Below are 16,508 nucleotides of genomic sequence, written 5' to 3'. Positions count from 1 at the left end.
TCTTCATGTTCTCCATCTGTTTCACAGTATTTTTCAATCATTTTTTCAAAATCTTCATCAGTTTCTAAATTGTCTTCTTGATCGTCTTTTAAACAGTTAGTGCACGATTGTCCCCGACAGTCAGAGGTTAAAGTGGGAAAAAATTTCAGAGGGGACTAATGTTTCCATATAGTTTTAAGCGTTCCTTATATAATTTTATGTATAATGTCTAATGTATAAAATCCTAATTTGTTAAAGGGGACGCTTTTTAACCGCTATCAGAGGTAAGGGGACTGAGTCCTCCTGCGTCCACCCCCACTTTAACCCCTGCCGACAGTTAAAACAAATATTTGAACAATTCATTCCTATTTTTCGGCAACTACACGATCCTCTGCATTCTTTCACACATTTACATGAAACTTTTTCCAATACTGATTGTGGAGCCTGATCTTTGTTCGTGGTAATTGGAACAAGACCGTATTTTGTATTCTTCCAACCCCAATCTAGGGGATTTTTTTCATTTCCAATCCACATTTGAATTTGGTGATATGTACGTAAAGAATGTTGACGAGCAGCTGCTTGAGTAGGAGGTAAAGAAGCAAGATTGAAACTCTTTTTCATTAAAGATTTTGCGAAAAGCTGATATCGTAATTTATTCAATGACAACATTTCGACACACTAAAATGGAAACAATATCTTGCAATTCGTTTTTTGTATCTAACAATTTCACGAATTGTATTTTTCCTTTTCTAAAAAATGCCGAAGTTGTGTCACATCCACTGAAAGCATGGAGAAACATTATGTTATCTTTAACATGTTTTGAATATTTTAAGTTGTTAGCACTATAACACAAATGGTCCAATTTTCCTTTTCCTGGTTTCAAAAAATAAATTTTTGTACGAGATGGAGGGTATAGAGCTATCAGTAGAACCAAAAGATCAGTGTCTTCGCCAACCATAACAACACACTCTGAACTATTGGCAATCTCAATAGTACTACGAACAATTAAAGTGTCAGCATCCTCGATAGCTTGCTTCACAATAAATTTTCATTTTCAAGCTTTTCCAGTAAAAAAAATATAAGACGTTTTTTGTTGGCATCATTGGAAAGGAATTGCTCTTGAGACATAGTTACACACATTGTCTCGTCAAAAAGTACATTTGCAGCTCCATGACGAATTGCTCTTCGATAGCGTTCTGCTGATTTGGTACTTACCTATAGTTACATCATCTGGATATCCATCGAAAACAATAGTGACACCATTTTTGTGATATTGTTTCACATAATTGACTTACTTATTTAAAATTGAAGAAAATGTTTCTCTTATTTGCCAAACAACTCTATGTAAAAGAAAACCACCATCTATTACGTAAACAGCGTTTTCAAAATTATAGTCAGTTACAGGATTAAACAAATCATAAAAAATTGATTTCTTAGCTTTCCGCATTCCTTTTTCATCGAATAGTGAGAGAGGATAGGGAGCCAGTTCAAATTCAAAATATTCCTTAAATTCTTCATCCGATTTTTTCATGTATGAAATTCGTCGAAAAATAACATCAAGAATCAGTGGCGCCAAAGTCCAAAATTTTACCTGTGACATCAGACACCTCCACATAAAATTTTGACACCCACCTATTTCTTATAATTACCTTACCTTATAGTTTTATGAAATATTATCAACTTTTAGTTTACAATTGACAGTAATATCTAATACATGCAATTATCCATATCGTAATATATTTAAAATGACAAACGTAACCCTCCTACCTACTAAAATCATCTATGACAGCTGTCATATGTAAATATATATTTTGGCGCCACTGTCAGGAATTCAGGACTAACAGGAATCTCTTCATTGTAAATTTTTACTTTTGAAGTAAAACCTCGTAGAGGCATCACTCGATATTTTCGCTGAAACTTGACTTGTCCAAAATTACTTCCAATTACATTTGACATTGATTCAATGCCTATTTCATATGCTAGATGGCAATTTATCTCTTTGTCTCCTATAACTCCAGTACTTATGGACAACACATTTTCTGACTTGATAAAAGGATCATGAGATTTAAGGCAGTATAAAATATGAAACCAAACAGAATTAATGATGACTACAATGCAAGCTCAGGTCTTTCATTAAAATAATTAAATAGTAATTTTATAAATATTTAAATGCTGATTATCATTTTTAATTTAAGATTTTATAAAACTAATGTTGTATTTTAAATTCTGAGCGGAGCGATGAATGTATTGATTTTTTACCGTGATGTGTGTTTTTATTTATTTTTTTTGTGTCTGTCCACGTTTTGGGGAAGTAAAAGTGCTTCAATTTTTGAATTCAGTACCTCGTTCGATCAGAAAGTGAATCTAGTTGGTATGGTATTTTGGGGGTCAGTAGTAAAAAATTCTTAATACTTTTCTAAATAATCTAGAAAAACTAACTAAAAATTAAGGGAAAAACGGTAAATTTTACGCACAATCGGTTTTCGACAAAATCGATTTTGGTTTTTGATGTCACATTAAAACAAATTACCACAGATACATAAAATTTTCAGCGAATGTTTATATAAGTATATTCTATCCAACATGCAATTTTCAAAATTTTTCGACTTAAGTTGAACTATTCATATGCATATGAAATTTTCGATCATTATTAGTTTTTTTAAAATTAATATCAATAAAAATTTATTTTTTGGGTAGAAAAGCTTGAAAATTTAATACACGGTTCCTACCATATTGCTACAATAGGTAATAGCAGTTAAAAAATAAAAGAAATTCAGTCACAGATTTTTTTTATAAGCATTCAAAGTTGGTATTTTGACAAATTACGAAAATTCGCAAATTATTTAAGCTAGAAATTCATAAAAAAAGTTTGTTTTAAATCTAAGATTTGAACATTTAATTCAAGATTCCTTACAAGTTTGACAATTTTTATCACAAAAAAAAGTCCGCCTGAAATTCAAATTAAATTTTTACAACATTTGATTTTCACTGGATTTCACATTTAGCGATTTTCTTATTTTGGTGTAACTCTAAAGCAAATGACCGAAGATACTTGAACTTTTGACTGAATGTTTATATAGGCATTTTATATATTTTATATAATTTTCGAAATATTTAGATTTGTTTTAAGCTGTTTACTGACATTTTAATTTTTCAACTTTTTTAGTTTTTTATCTATTAATGTCAATAAAATTTTATTTGTTGGGTAGAAAAGCTTGAAAATTTAATACAAGGCTTCTAACATATTGTAACAATAGCAGTTGAAAAATATTAAAAATACATAGACACGATTTTTTTTTATAAGCATTTAAAGTTCAAATTTTGACTAAATACGTAAAAATCACGAAAATTCGCAAATTCTTCTATGCTAGAAATTCATAAAAGTTTTTATTTTTAAATCTAAGATTTGAAATTTAAATACAAAGCTCCTAACATATTTTTACAATAGCAGTTGAAAAATAAAATAAATATATAGTCACATTTTTTTTTATAAGCATTCAAATTTTAATTTTGACAACATAAAAATTTTTCTTTTTAAATCTAAGATTTGAAAATTTTTAATAATCTATAATATATCCTAGAGTCTAGACAGATAAATCGTTTCCGCTCAGAATCGTTTTTCGTGTACAATGATATAATATCATTGGATTCAAATTTAATTCCATCCATTACAGTAACCCACTTACAGCAGACCGACATCCACTTTCCCGCTTTTTTTAAAATGTTTTGGATGAATTAAATTGAAAAAAATATTAAAATTGCCTAAAATTAACGTTTTAGTATACACTTACATAATATTGGTAGAAAGGGGAGGATCGTATTCTTAAAAAAATATATCAATAATTTTGTGGGGTCGTGAATCTTAAAGATTGCGCACCACTGGTTTACAATGTAAACTCTACATCATTGTTCAATAATAATCTCTAAAATACCTAATTAAAACGAGCGCTTCATGATCACGACATTTAACTATAACAATTCGTTTGTTGTAATTTGTAATATCCTCAATCCTGTGAATCGTCATTACTGAGTTAACGAAACACCCACGCCCAATTATTTTTATTTATTTATTTAAAAGGCATATTTACAATCTATACAATTTGCACAATGAGTAAATTTGATGACATAGGTAATAATAATATAATGACTTGATGTCTTGAGGTGGAAAACCGTCCATCAACAGTACCTCCTATTTAATTTTGCGGGTTCAGATATTATGGGGACCTTTTTTTTTCTTCTTCTTAGGCAAGAGTGTCTCTTTGCCATTTTCTTTTTCGGTGATATACGATTGCGTACGTTTTTCCCTTTTAGTAGAACGATTGCGTACGTTTGTACTATTGCGTACGATTTCTCTACCTATACCTTAAAATATTACGATTGCGTATGAAAATGAGAGCAACGTTGCCAACATGTACTTACTACTTAATATAATATAATTTAAGGTGCTAAAGTGCGACACGCCAGGAAATCCGATATAATAATCGGCATTTTATCTTATCTTATAGTATTTTATAGATTATCGTAAGGTATGGGCCTGGGAATAGTAGTCACAGTAACGTTTATCAAATTGTATCAAGTATAAGCAATAATTTCCTAAAATAAGTTATTTTATGATTTTGAACAACGGCAACGTTGCACTAAGCTTGGGTAAGTAGAATGTACGCAATCGTAATAATGAAAAAGGTCCATACGCAATAGGTATCATGCGCAATCGTAACGCACCCTTCTTTTTAATATCCTCGGAGGGTTGGGCTGTTGGGGATAGTTATAGAGGACATGAGGGAAATAAGAGGCTTTTGGTTTGAGTGCAGTTTGGAGTGGTATTTTTTGTATTGTCGACGTCGAGTTGGTATTTCGTTGACTGTTGCGATTTGTAGATCCTTATGTAATGCGTCGTTGGTCATATACCACGGGGCTTCAGTTATTTGTCCGAGAAATATAGACTGGAAAGCTTGTTTGGGTCTTATATTGGATGGTTTGGCTTGGCCTCCAATTAATTTATAAAATCCTACATGTTAGAACTTGGAAATAAAAAGTTAATTCTTAATTCTGAATATTACAAACTTCGACGACTACCTACCATCGACCTGTTTTATTATTATTGGTTAGGTTAAATGAGGTCAACTGAAAGAAATCTTTGTTAAATTTTTACAATACCTAGTAAAACAAATAGAATTGTTAAGTATATGTTGACCGTCCAATGTTCTGTCTCGCGATGTTCGGGTTAGCACAATAGCACCGTGGTCCGCTGGTTGCCTTCCGTAACGTTAGAGACGTATACCGATGCTAAGGTTCATAGCTTCCATAGCAACTCATTATAATAACACAGAAAATAGGTAATTTTATGTTGATATTAAATATTAAATCGTATTTAATATTTGTGGGTTAACGTTTACGCCAAGTTGAACGTCGTCAATAATGGTTTTGATACAAACGACAACCGTGTTGCTTGTTGAAATCGTGTGGCTCACATTCGCCGAAAATGTCGGCACGTTTTTGTTGTCCGGCTCCAACCTCGAGTGGCCATCGGTGGCCGAGGAGAGCAACGACATACTGTTCGGCCGGTACGAACCACGCAAGATACTCGTGCACGGGTTCCAAATGGACGGCGAGCGCGCCTACGTGGCCATGCCTAGGTTCATGAAGACCGGCGTTCCTTGGTCGCTGGGCGTATTCCGGTTGGACGTGATGGACTTCGAACCGGACATCCGGCCGTATCCCGATTACAGTAATTACGGGTCGTGCGGCGACGGACGCACCTCAAAGTGCATCGTCAACGTCGTCGACGTGTACATAGAAAACGGCGTGCTGTGGGCCCTGGACACGGGCACCATCAACGTGCTGTGGAAACCGTTGCGCCTGGGCCCGGCACAGTTGATCAGCGTCAATCTGACCACGCACACGGTAATCGGGGCCACTGACTTGTCGGACATCACGTGGCCGAACAGCGTCCTCGAGTACGTGGTGGCGGTGCGCACGTTGTGCGGCCGGCTGAATGTGTACGTATCGGACGCGGGCCGGCACAATATCATCGTGTACGACGTGGACGCCTGCCGGTTGCACGCGATTCAGCTGCCCGAGACCATACCGGTCGACGGTCACCGGCGCGCCGTTCTGCACCTGGTGCCCGTCGACGTGGCCGGCCGCGGTTACCTGTACTTCACGTACCGACACAGCGGCTACGTGTTCGCGCTGGAAGCGTGGTCCCCCGATAGTGTGGCGCACGGTGCTGTGTCCGAGGTGGGCGTCAAGCCGGTGGCCATGCACGTGCTGGGCTCGGACAGGGGCACCAACGTCTACTTTCGGACGGCCAGCGGCGGCAACGACAACGACGTATGGGCGTGGGACGTCAACCGGCCGCTGGAAGTGCGCAGCTTCACCCTCGTCCACCGCAGTTACCTGTACTTGACGCCGACTGCCGTGGTGGCCGGCTGGCGAAACGCCGTGTGGACGGTCGAGTCCAACTACGACGAGTACACCGCCGGCAACGTCGACTGCACCGGTCCCAGGACGCTGTTGCGGCCTCTAAATGGTGGCGCGGCTGACGACAGCAATGAGATCTTATAGATTTCCGTCCGCGATTTCGCGTATTGATTTTTTATCTATGGCAACTCTATTTTGGGTCAGTCGTCGCAGTTTAGTTTTTTAAGTTTCATCTCACGTCACTACGATGATCGTTTTTTTTTCGTTCCCAAATGGTGTGTATTTGTGTACAAGTTCATCGGGCTAATGGCGAATCTGTTTCCTAATTCCGAAGTAAAAAAAAAAACCCGACAATAAAGTTATTGGTATTATACTATTATAGTATTATGCGTCACGAATTATCATTTTTAAACTTAATAGTTCGATTATTTGATTCGACGTTCCTATTAAAGTATATTGTATTTATTACAATATATAATTTTTTCACTATTCAAAGTGGCCAATTGGAATAGAATCATAAAAATAAAATTTTTTGTCAATTTATAGCAATGTGGTTTTCTAAAATAAACAATTTTTTTTGACATTACCTAGTTAATAGTTAATAAATAACGTATTAGGTCATTATTAGACAGTGTTCGGAACGTTCACTAAAAAAATGAATTCGTTCACGTTCACGTTCAGTCCTTAAAAAAGGAACTCATTCATGTTTTTTCAAACGAACGCGTTCACGTTCACGTTCTTTGAAAAAATGAACGCGTTCATAAGGTTGTTCATCTAATTTTTTATTTACAAACAGTTTACTAGCAGTTTGTATAAAAACCCATAAACATATAGGTCTCAACCCTAAAATAAAAACAATTTAGACTTTAGAGCATATACATTTTCTAAAGTATCTAAATTATATACATATTATATTTATTAAATAGTAAATAAATTGAGCGTCTTCAAAATCGTTCAAATTCATTAAAAATATAAACGTCGTTCACGTTCACGTTCTATTTTTAAAAAATGAGCGACGTTCGCGTATCGTTCACTAACTATAAACGTGAACGTGTTGACATGCGTTCATGAACGACATTCTTTCCAAACACTGTTATTAGATACGTATTATAAGTACCAAATATTACATTTTTTCTGTCGTAAAATTGAAATCGTGTACATTATAATAAATAGGTATAGGCGCCTAATTTCTAGTGGCGAAAATCATTTTTTTTTTTTTTTTGTCAGCGCACTCAATTATCACCAATCAATCTACGATTTCAAACATGTCTACTGCTTTAAGAGTTAACCACACCATTTTATAACTCAATATTACTATAGTATATAATATAACCTCTTCAAGCTTGCGACTAGGTACAACCACCACATAAATATATACATACCATCAAACAATTTTTTCGGTGTGAGAAAATGCCTCCTCCGGATTTGTGCCAAGGCTATTGCCCTAACCGGCTAACCTAACATAATATATGATATATATATTTATTAATATATGCTGAGAGAATAAAATTCTTAGGTTTAAATTATTCTAAGAGTATTGCAGGTCTTGCAATGCAGGATCAGAATTGCATCATAACCTCTTTAAAATCCTTAGTGCGTCGTGTTCTTTTCGAGAGTTTTTTCCTTATTCAATCACTCTTATTTAATTGGTTAGTGATAATTAATGATTGTGCAGGGTGGTATTTTTACATCTGACTTGGTATAAATGTATTATAATATGAACTAAATTCGACCAATTAACTCAATAATTTGTTAAATATACATAATATGTATATATATATATATATTATAGTATCATTTTAATTTTTATGATGAGATTATAAATTATAATCATAATGAACACCTATCAAATATAACCATGCCAGACGCTAAGCTCCTATAAAGTCTATTAATTGAATCTCTGCGATTGAGAAAAAGATCTAAAATAAAATTTTACCGGAGGTTATATTTTTTATGCCAATTGAAGTGTAGGGAAGTTAGTTTAGAACACGGATTTGTCTAGATAACGCGACAACAAAATAAAAGTTTTTGACGAATTAGTTAAAGACAACATAATTAGCACAGGGCGTTATAGTTAGGCAATTTCATTACTACACCACTGTCGTTCAATTTTTTGGATGGCCATTGACCAATGAGTAAATACTAAATAGTAAATTAATCGGTCATACAATCCTACGAGATGTCAAGGCATGAGTAAAGCAAAATTAATAATGTGTCAATAATGACTTAATATAATTTTAAATAAATCAGAATTAATAAAATTTACTTTTCAATTAAGAATATATATATACAATAAATATTTTTATATATTATATATAATTATTTATCACCCATTTATTCAGTTTTATTAGGTACATAATATAACATAATTTTCCAAGGATGCAATTTCAGTGAAAAACTAGAAATTTTTATGAAGTTCTATATTTTAGATTCTGAACGAAGTGATGAATGTATTGATTTTACAATGATGTGTTTTTTTTTTTTGTGTCTGTGTACAGCATAACTAGTCGAAATAATGCTTCGATTTCAAACTTTGGGGGTGGTTTCCGATGTAAAAGTGAAGATCCTTGGTGCATTATAGAGGTCAAAAGTAAACATTTTTCAAAAAAATCGAGAAAAACAAAAAAAAAAATGACAGAAAAACGGGAATTTTTACGCAAAATCAGTTTTCGACCAAATTGATTTTTTTATATCGTTGTAATTCAAAAACTAATCACTGTAAATACTTGAAATTTTTGACTTTTTTTGAGTTATTTATAGACCACTGAAATGTTCGACTTTTTTTTTGAAGTGTCGGTAAAAAAATGTTATGAGTTCTTATTGTAGCTAAAAAAAATTAAAAATCGTAAGTCACGGTTTTTTTTAATAAGCGTTTATGGTTCAAAATTTTACGAAATCTGTCGAAAACGCGAAAATTTGCAAGTAATTTTGAAGTTGAAAGTAAGGTTATAAAATTTAACACCAAGTTTTCCATAAGTTTTGCTTCAAATAGCTATAAAGAAAATTTGAAGCGTCATTATAAGCGTAATGATAACGATTTATCCTCAAACCAGGTATTCGTATATATCTATGATAATATAAGGTATTATGAATTATGATAACTAAACTAATTGATTTACCATGCCATATGCAAAATGCGTCTTAATTGAAAAATAAAATATTTGTTTCAAAATAGAATATATGACAATATTTAAATATAATATATCCTAGACTGACAAATCATCTCCGTTCAGAATCGTTTTTCGTATACAATGATACCTATCATTGCATTCAAATTTAATCCCATCCATTACAGTAACCTACAGTACAGCAGAGCGACATCCACGACTTACCCGCTTTTTTTTAGTTAGACGACTTGGATCAAGAATTGTAGTGATGAGATTGTTATTATTATTTATTTATTTTCATAAGTATACAATAAGAATTTTTCCTTCTGTAATAATAACTTAGTAATTTACTAAATAAACAAAATATAACCAATTATCTATAAATGATGATGCTGAGGAAGCCATCTACTTCCAAATTATACCCATACTTTTTTTACTGTCAACAACAGAGTCGGAGACTCGGTGATTTTGTATTATTTAACATATTTTAAATAATATTTACCATTGTCATATGAACACTGAACATAAAGAACAACCAGGTTAGGCACAGCTTGGAGTTTTTTTAATAATCTTTGTACGAGTGTATAAATTTTACTTATTATATGTGAGTTTAAGACTAATAAATTAACTGTCTATAATTTGTGTAATGGTATGATTCCTATTCTGTTTTTTTTATATGTATATATACAATTTATTTCATCATTTAACTAACAATTTGTAGTTAACCATAATATTTTAGGAGATTGAGTAATTATATATTTGAAAATTTAATTTTCTCGAATTTTGTTTTCAAAATAAATTTGTATTTCTCTTTGAACAAAATACGGTAATTTAAAAGAATAATACTAAGTAGTGAATAAATTATTGTATGGACTTAGCTAATTAAAATTTAGCAATATGAATGTCTTTTTTATTAAATTAAAAATAATTTATATGTATTATATTATATTTATCACAAACTTGGATTAAGTAATTTAGATTGCATTATGAATTCATAATAACTTATTTTAGAAACCAATTATAAAAATTTATAATTTTGGTAATAATATTAGGAATAAAAAGATAAGCTTATCTATTTGTGAAGAGATAGAAAAGTTAATGTAATTAGCATAAAAACAACAACAATAATAGTTACAAAAGAAATATCTGTAATATAATTTGAGTATTTTTTTTTTTTTTAACACACAATTTATTTGTGACCTCGTCGTGTTTTGACTAATGGTTTAGCTCTAGCACCCTTTTTATTTGATTTCTTTTTGTCCATACGCATTTTAGCACGCATATCTTTTTTCATTCTTGGATCTACTACTTTGTATGGTCCTTTCACACCAGCTGGACGTTTCGCTCTCTTGGCAGCTGTGTGTTTTTTGGATACAACATATTTAATTTCTTGTTTAGGCTGTTTCAATTTTTTGTAAATCCTATATGAAAAATGTTTTTTTAAATAAATTGTATCACTGAAAAAATCACAAAAACACTTACTGTCTAACTTGTCGAGCTTTTTCAGCTTCAGTAACATCAGTATTTTCCACAACACCTTCCAACTTCTTCTTTGCCTTTTCCATTTGACGTAATGCACGTTTCTTCTTTCTAGCTTTGGCCTCACCAACTTTTTTAATAGGTCTTATATTTATTTCCTCATGTCTTTTGCCAAATTCGGCCACCAGTTCCTTAATATCATGAATAGTATACAGTGAATATTATGTTTAAAAAAAATGAAATATTTTTAAACATACTTTAGGAACAGGCACGTGTTTACGCATGTGTTTTGCTTCATCATCTACAAACCAATCAGGTAGATCTTCATCATTGAATGCAAACCTATTCCAGGCACCATCAATAATGTCTCTTTTCATCTTTTTTGACGAAGCCATCATAGTACCCAAAGCAAGACCGTCGTCATCTAACATCCTAGCATTCCTCTTCTTCTTCTTTTTACCTATTCATAACGATTATATTGTTTACATATAAAGTCCAAATAAAATGTATTGCTTTTCTCACCTGCTGGTGTAAGTACGGGTTTATCATCCCATTCATTTATGGGTATTGCAGCACTCTGATCTTCAGCTTCACTGATTTCAGTTTCAGTATCAGAGTCTGTAGTTTCATTATCAGCATCATCGTTTTGGTTCACTTTTATATTTTTATTGGTCTTTTTTAAATTAACTTTTTTGTCATCAACATCATCATCATCTTCGTCGTCATCATCTAAATTATTTCTATACATTTTACCGCCTTTAGATTTAATTACAGCAGCCATTTTTTCTAATTCGTAATCTTCATCTTCTTCTCTTTCAACATTTTTAAACACATCCTATGCAAAATTATAATTATTCAATTATTTCATAACTTTATTTAAAATAAAATAATTGTATAGTTTTTTACTTTGTCAAACCAAAGTTCAGCTTTGGAAGTACGTTTGTCTTTTACATCTCGATAATCAAGATCAGTTATCAGAGGATGGTTTTCGTTTGGATCAGCAAAAGTTACTTTTTTTTTAGGTAATGCTTTTGATGATAGTTTTTTATCAGTAAAACCTGTAAAAACAAATACCATTTAAATGAACGCGTTTTTTTTTTTTAGAAAAAGAAACAACATTCAACATACCTAATCCTTCAGTATCACTATCAACTTCATCTGATGAATCTTGTTCTGATGCACTTTCATCTGAACGATAAAACCTACACAAATAAAATAGATGATAAAACAAAATTAAAGGTTATAAATGATAATTTTTTATTATTACATTCCAGATTTGTCGAGGTATGTATTGTTTGGATCATATTTCATTTTTTTAGGCTTAATCTCAACATCAGAATCCTCAGAGTCAATTATATCTGGTTCTTGATCAATTACAGTGTCTAAAGCTTTTTTTGTTTTTATATTAGACAGTTGAAATACACCGGTTTCACGTTCTTCCGTTGGTCCCAAATCATCTTTGTGCACCATTTTTAAATTCATTTTAGTCTGTAGCTTTGTTCTTTCTTTGTTGGTCTTCTTCTTCTTGCGTTTCAATTCTCTTCTTTCCTCGTCCTATTTAACAATTATCAATCATTATAGAACTATTTATTAAAAATATATAATGATGAAATATATTTAAAATACACACCTGTAATTCCTTAATTTCCTTATCAACTTCATCCAATTCTCTTTCATCTTCTGAAAGTTCAACATCATTTTCTTTGTTTTCATCACCAGTTTCCTCAGGTTCAACTTTTTCTTCTTTATCTTGAAACACTTTCCACCAATTCATAATTGATCTTAAATCTTTTCGTCCTAAAACTTTAATATCTTTGCAACATTCTTTTATTTCGTTTGTTGTACTTGGATGGTTTGCTATAGTCGGATCATCTAGAACAATCTAATAAAGTATAAATACAGTGAGTGTAAAAAGTATTCGTACACTCCGTGTTTTTGAATAAATATACACTTTTCTTTATAATATTTTATTTTTATCAATAAACCAACATTCACATTGTAATTTATATATGTATTACTAAATGTATTACAAAAAAAATACATGACAACAGTAATAATCATAATAATAAATATAACTGCAATAAATATTCGTACACTTCAATTTTAGTGATGGAAAGGCCTATTTACTCAGAATAATATTATTATAAAACGATAAGATAAACGTATACCCATTATTAATGATTACCCCTAATTCCCCGATTCAGTTTGCTTTGAAATATTGTTGGAGTATCATTCTATTACGAGATGGGTCGAAAAAAATGTGAAACAAATAAAACTGAACGTGAACTGATTTTGAGATTGCAAATTCAGTGCTAATGATTACGTCAAATATCAAAAATTGTTAATAGAGCTCATAGCACTGTAAAAGATGTGATAGATCTATTCAGTGAGCGTAAAAGTCACGAAAATAAGCGACGTCCTGGTCGGCCACAAAAACTTTCGGACCATGACAAACATATAGTCATACGAACAGTTAAGATGGATCCAAAAATTAGCGCTCCTAAAATAGCACAAAATCTTGCAAATTTTTCTGGAGTACATGTTAGTGAAAGTACAATTAGAAATTGTTTGAAAAACAGTGGTTACCATGGTCGAATAGCTCGTCGAAAATATTTTGTAAATAAAAAAAATAGACAAAAGAGGTTTGCTTTTGCAAGTGGCAACTTACATCGCTCTATTAATTTTTGGAACAGAGTAATATTTACAGATGAAAGTAAATTTAATATTTTCGGCTCAGATGGAAGACGTTTTGTGTGGAGAAAATCAAATGCAGAAATGGAACCAAAGAATTTACAACCTACAGTTAAATACGGAGGAGATTCCGTTATGGTTTGGGGCTTTATGAGTGCTCAGGGTGTTGGAAACTTGCACTTTATTGACGGCATTATGAACCAAGACATATACTTAAATATTTTGAAGTCAAATCTTACAGCAAGTGCTGAAAAAATGGGCATCAAGGGCGATTTTGTGTTTACACAAGATAATGATCCCAAGCACACTGCAAAAAAAGTCAAGGCTTGGTTGTCTAAAAATGTAACAGAATACCTTGTTACACCACATTAATTCTATTGAGAATTTGTGGGACCATTTGGACAAAAAAATTCGGAAGCATAATATTTCAAACAAAGAAACTCTAAAAAACGCTCTAAAAGAGTAATGGAATATATTCTGCAGAAACAACATCTCATCTGGTTGATTCAATGCCTAGGAGACTGAAGGCTATATTAAAGTCCAAAGGCTACCCTACAAAATATTAAACAGGATTATGTAATGATTTAAAAATATTTATTTAGTTAAAATTATTGGGTGAACGAATATTTATTGTAGTAATATTTATTATTATTATTATTATAATTATAATAAAATTATGAGTATTAATATTATGATTATTACTGTCGTCATGATTTTTTTTTGTAATACATTTAATAATATATCAATTACTATGTGAATGTTGGTTTATTGATAAAAATAAAATATTATAAAGAAAAGTGTATATTTATTCAAAAACACGGAGTGTACGAATACTTTTTACACTCACTGTAAATAAAACATTTAAAAGCCATAATAACTACAGTAAAACTAGCGTAAGACATTCTTCAAAGAATCACTTCAATATACCGTATCATACTACTTTTACTATATAAATCTGAACACAAGGCAAAACAAAATTTAAGAGTATCATAACACTTTTTTAGAAATTCATTGGTTTAAACTGGTACAAAATTATACTGCATTAAGATAATAATGATGATATAGAGCAAACATCTTAGACCTCAGTGTATCTTTTTTAACAACAGTTAGTATGAGCATGTTTCTAGTGTGAGATTGGCAATATTCATTAACTTTTAAAATTAATGTTTTATGGTAGGAAAGCATAAAACTCGAATGAAATTACTAAACCTAAATATAATTCCATGAGCTTATTAATAATTATTAATAACTTACTTCATAAGCATCTTGTAATGCTATGGCTGGATTTTTAGATTGCATATAAGTAGAAACAGGTAATTGTTTAAATAATATAGTCGCGTTATCTGGATAACCTTCAGCTTTTGGCTTCTTTTGGGTTTTGCTTTCAGAATCTAATTTAACCTTTAAACAAACACATGATGTATATATAATATATAATAAGTACTAAATAGAAAGTTAAAAAATATGTAATATAAAAATATATATAATTTACCTGTGGGTTGACTTCTAAGTCTTTGAAAACATAGCTTGGATTAAAGAAACGCATATCTAGTTTAGACGGCTTCAAATAATATTGGCAAACAACAAATATTTCAGCAGACTCACTACGTGATGCTTGAGGTTTGGTAGCATGTACTTTTTTGAAAAGTTGTTTAAAAACCCACATAAGGGCATTGTAATCTTTGGATCGGAAAACTTTAGTAATGAACCATCCGCCTTCCCTGAGATTATGACAACATAACTTCAATGCACTTAAGGTGAGACAAGATTGAGAATAAGCATCATAAATCCAATTTTGTCCTAAATAGATATAATTTAATACATTTATAAACAAATATTAATAATTAAAAGGTATAAAATGTGTACTGACCAACATTGGGTGCTCCGTCGTTCAGCACAACGTCTGCTTTGTACGTTTGAAGCTCTTTGCTGAGAGCTGATTGACATTGTGGAGTTGTAATGTCTTCCGTTAAGCATATACAACCAGGTACAGGTTTTATTGGATACATATCGATACCAATAACGATGCTGGACACCGGCATATTCTGTTTGGCCACTTGCATCCATCCTCCAGGAGCGGCACAAAGATCAACGAGAACACGAGCTTTCTGCAGAAACTCAAACTTTCTGTTCAATTGCAGTAATTTGAAAGCTGCACGAGATCTGAACCCTGTTTAAGTGCCAAACGTACGGAGTTTATAAACGATCGTTATTACGCACTAGAGAGTTAGTAATTAAAAAATCACTCACCGGTTTCCTTAGCTAAATGGTAGAACTTATCTTTACGCTGTTTTCCAATTTTACTTTTTTTACCCATTTTGATGTGTACGGGCGCGAGGTGTTATAGATTAGATACAATCTGTGACAAAGTCACCAAAAATCGAAATTATATTATCCTCATCGCACCTATTTCAAATTTTGAATAAGTGATGTTTTTGAATAATTACAGTATAGTGATATGTTATCTTCTTAGGTTATGTATACACGTGATATACGGCCAATGTGCGTGCGCGAATACCAAAGACGTTGTGAACAAAAATTTCGCTGTCTTTCGTGAGGATTTGAATGATTACAAATATTGGAGCACATCAGTAAAAGACAAATAATGCAAATAAAAGTAATCGCCTAAACATTAATTGAATTTGTCAACACTTTTAAAGGATTTAAGGATTCAGGAGATATTTATAAGTGTGCATAAATATTTATGGTTTGACGATAAAAATTATAGTAAGTGAAATTAATCATGTATTCATGCTCCATGATTACGATCGTGTTTAGCTTTATTTTTATGAGTAATTATTTTTAATTATTATATAATAAAAAATAAAT

General features: G+C 31.9%; 2 protein-coding genes across 2 annotated transcripts; one reads left to right on the top strand and one right to left on the bottom strand.

The window, feature by feature from the left end:
* The first annotated feature begins 5,394 nt into the window (after positions 1-5,394).
* LOC107168251 (protein yellow-like) lies at positions 5,395-6,546 on the top strand. Its single transcript, XM_015517596.2, has one exon. It carries the CDS (start codon positions 5,398-5,400, stop codon positions 6,544-6,546), a length of 1,149 nt encoding a protein of 382 aa, XP_015373082.2. The 5' UTR covers positions 5,395-5,397.
* Positions 6,547-10,639: 4,093 nt separating this feature from the next.
* On the bottom strand, positions 10,640-16,138 carry LOC107168257 (pre-rRNA 2'-O-ribose RNA methyltransferase FTSJ3). Its single transcript, XM_015517605.2, has 12 exons — positions 15,930-16,138; positions 15,550-15,849; positions 15,172-15,479; positions 14,934-15,080; positions 12,619-12,870; positions 12,256-12,542; positions 12,117-12,190; positions 11,895-12,046; positions 11,511-11,823; positions 11,246-11,448; positions 10,992-11,179; positions 10,640-10,930 (listed from the first exon to the last, which is right to left on the bottom strand). The coding sequence occupies exons 1-12, from the start codon at positions 15,994-15,996 to the stop codon at positions 10,699-10,701; spliced, it is 2,523 nt and encodes an 840-aa protein (XP_015373091.1). The 5' UTR covers positions 15,997-16,138; the 3' UTR covers positions 10,640-10,698.
* Positions 16,139-16,508: the final 370 nt, after the last annotated feature.

The sequence above is a fragment of the Diuraphis noxia genome, unplaced genomic scaffold (assembly GCF_037042655.1).
Source record: "Diuraphis noxia isolate RWA-SAM2 unplaced genomic scaffold, SU_Dnox_SAM2 contig0004, whole genome shotgun sequence".
NCBI classification, from domain to species: domain Eukaryota; kingdom Metazoa; phylum Arthropoda; class Insecta; order Hemiptera; family Aphididae; genus Diuraphis; species Diuraphis noxia.
The sequence above is the reverse complement of the archived record's forward strand: the minus strand, read 5'-3'. Positions and strand labels throughout refer to the sequence as shown.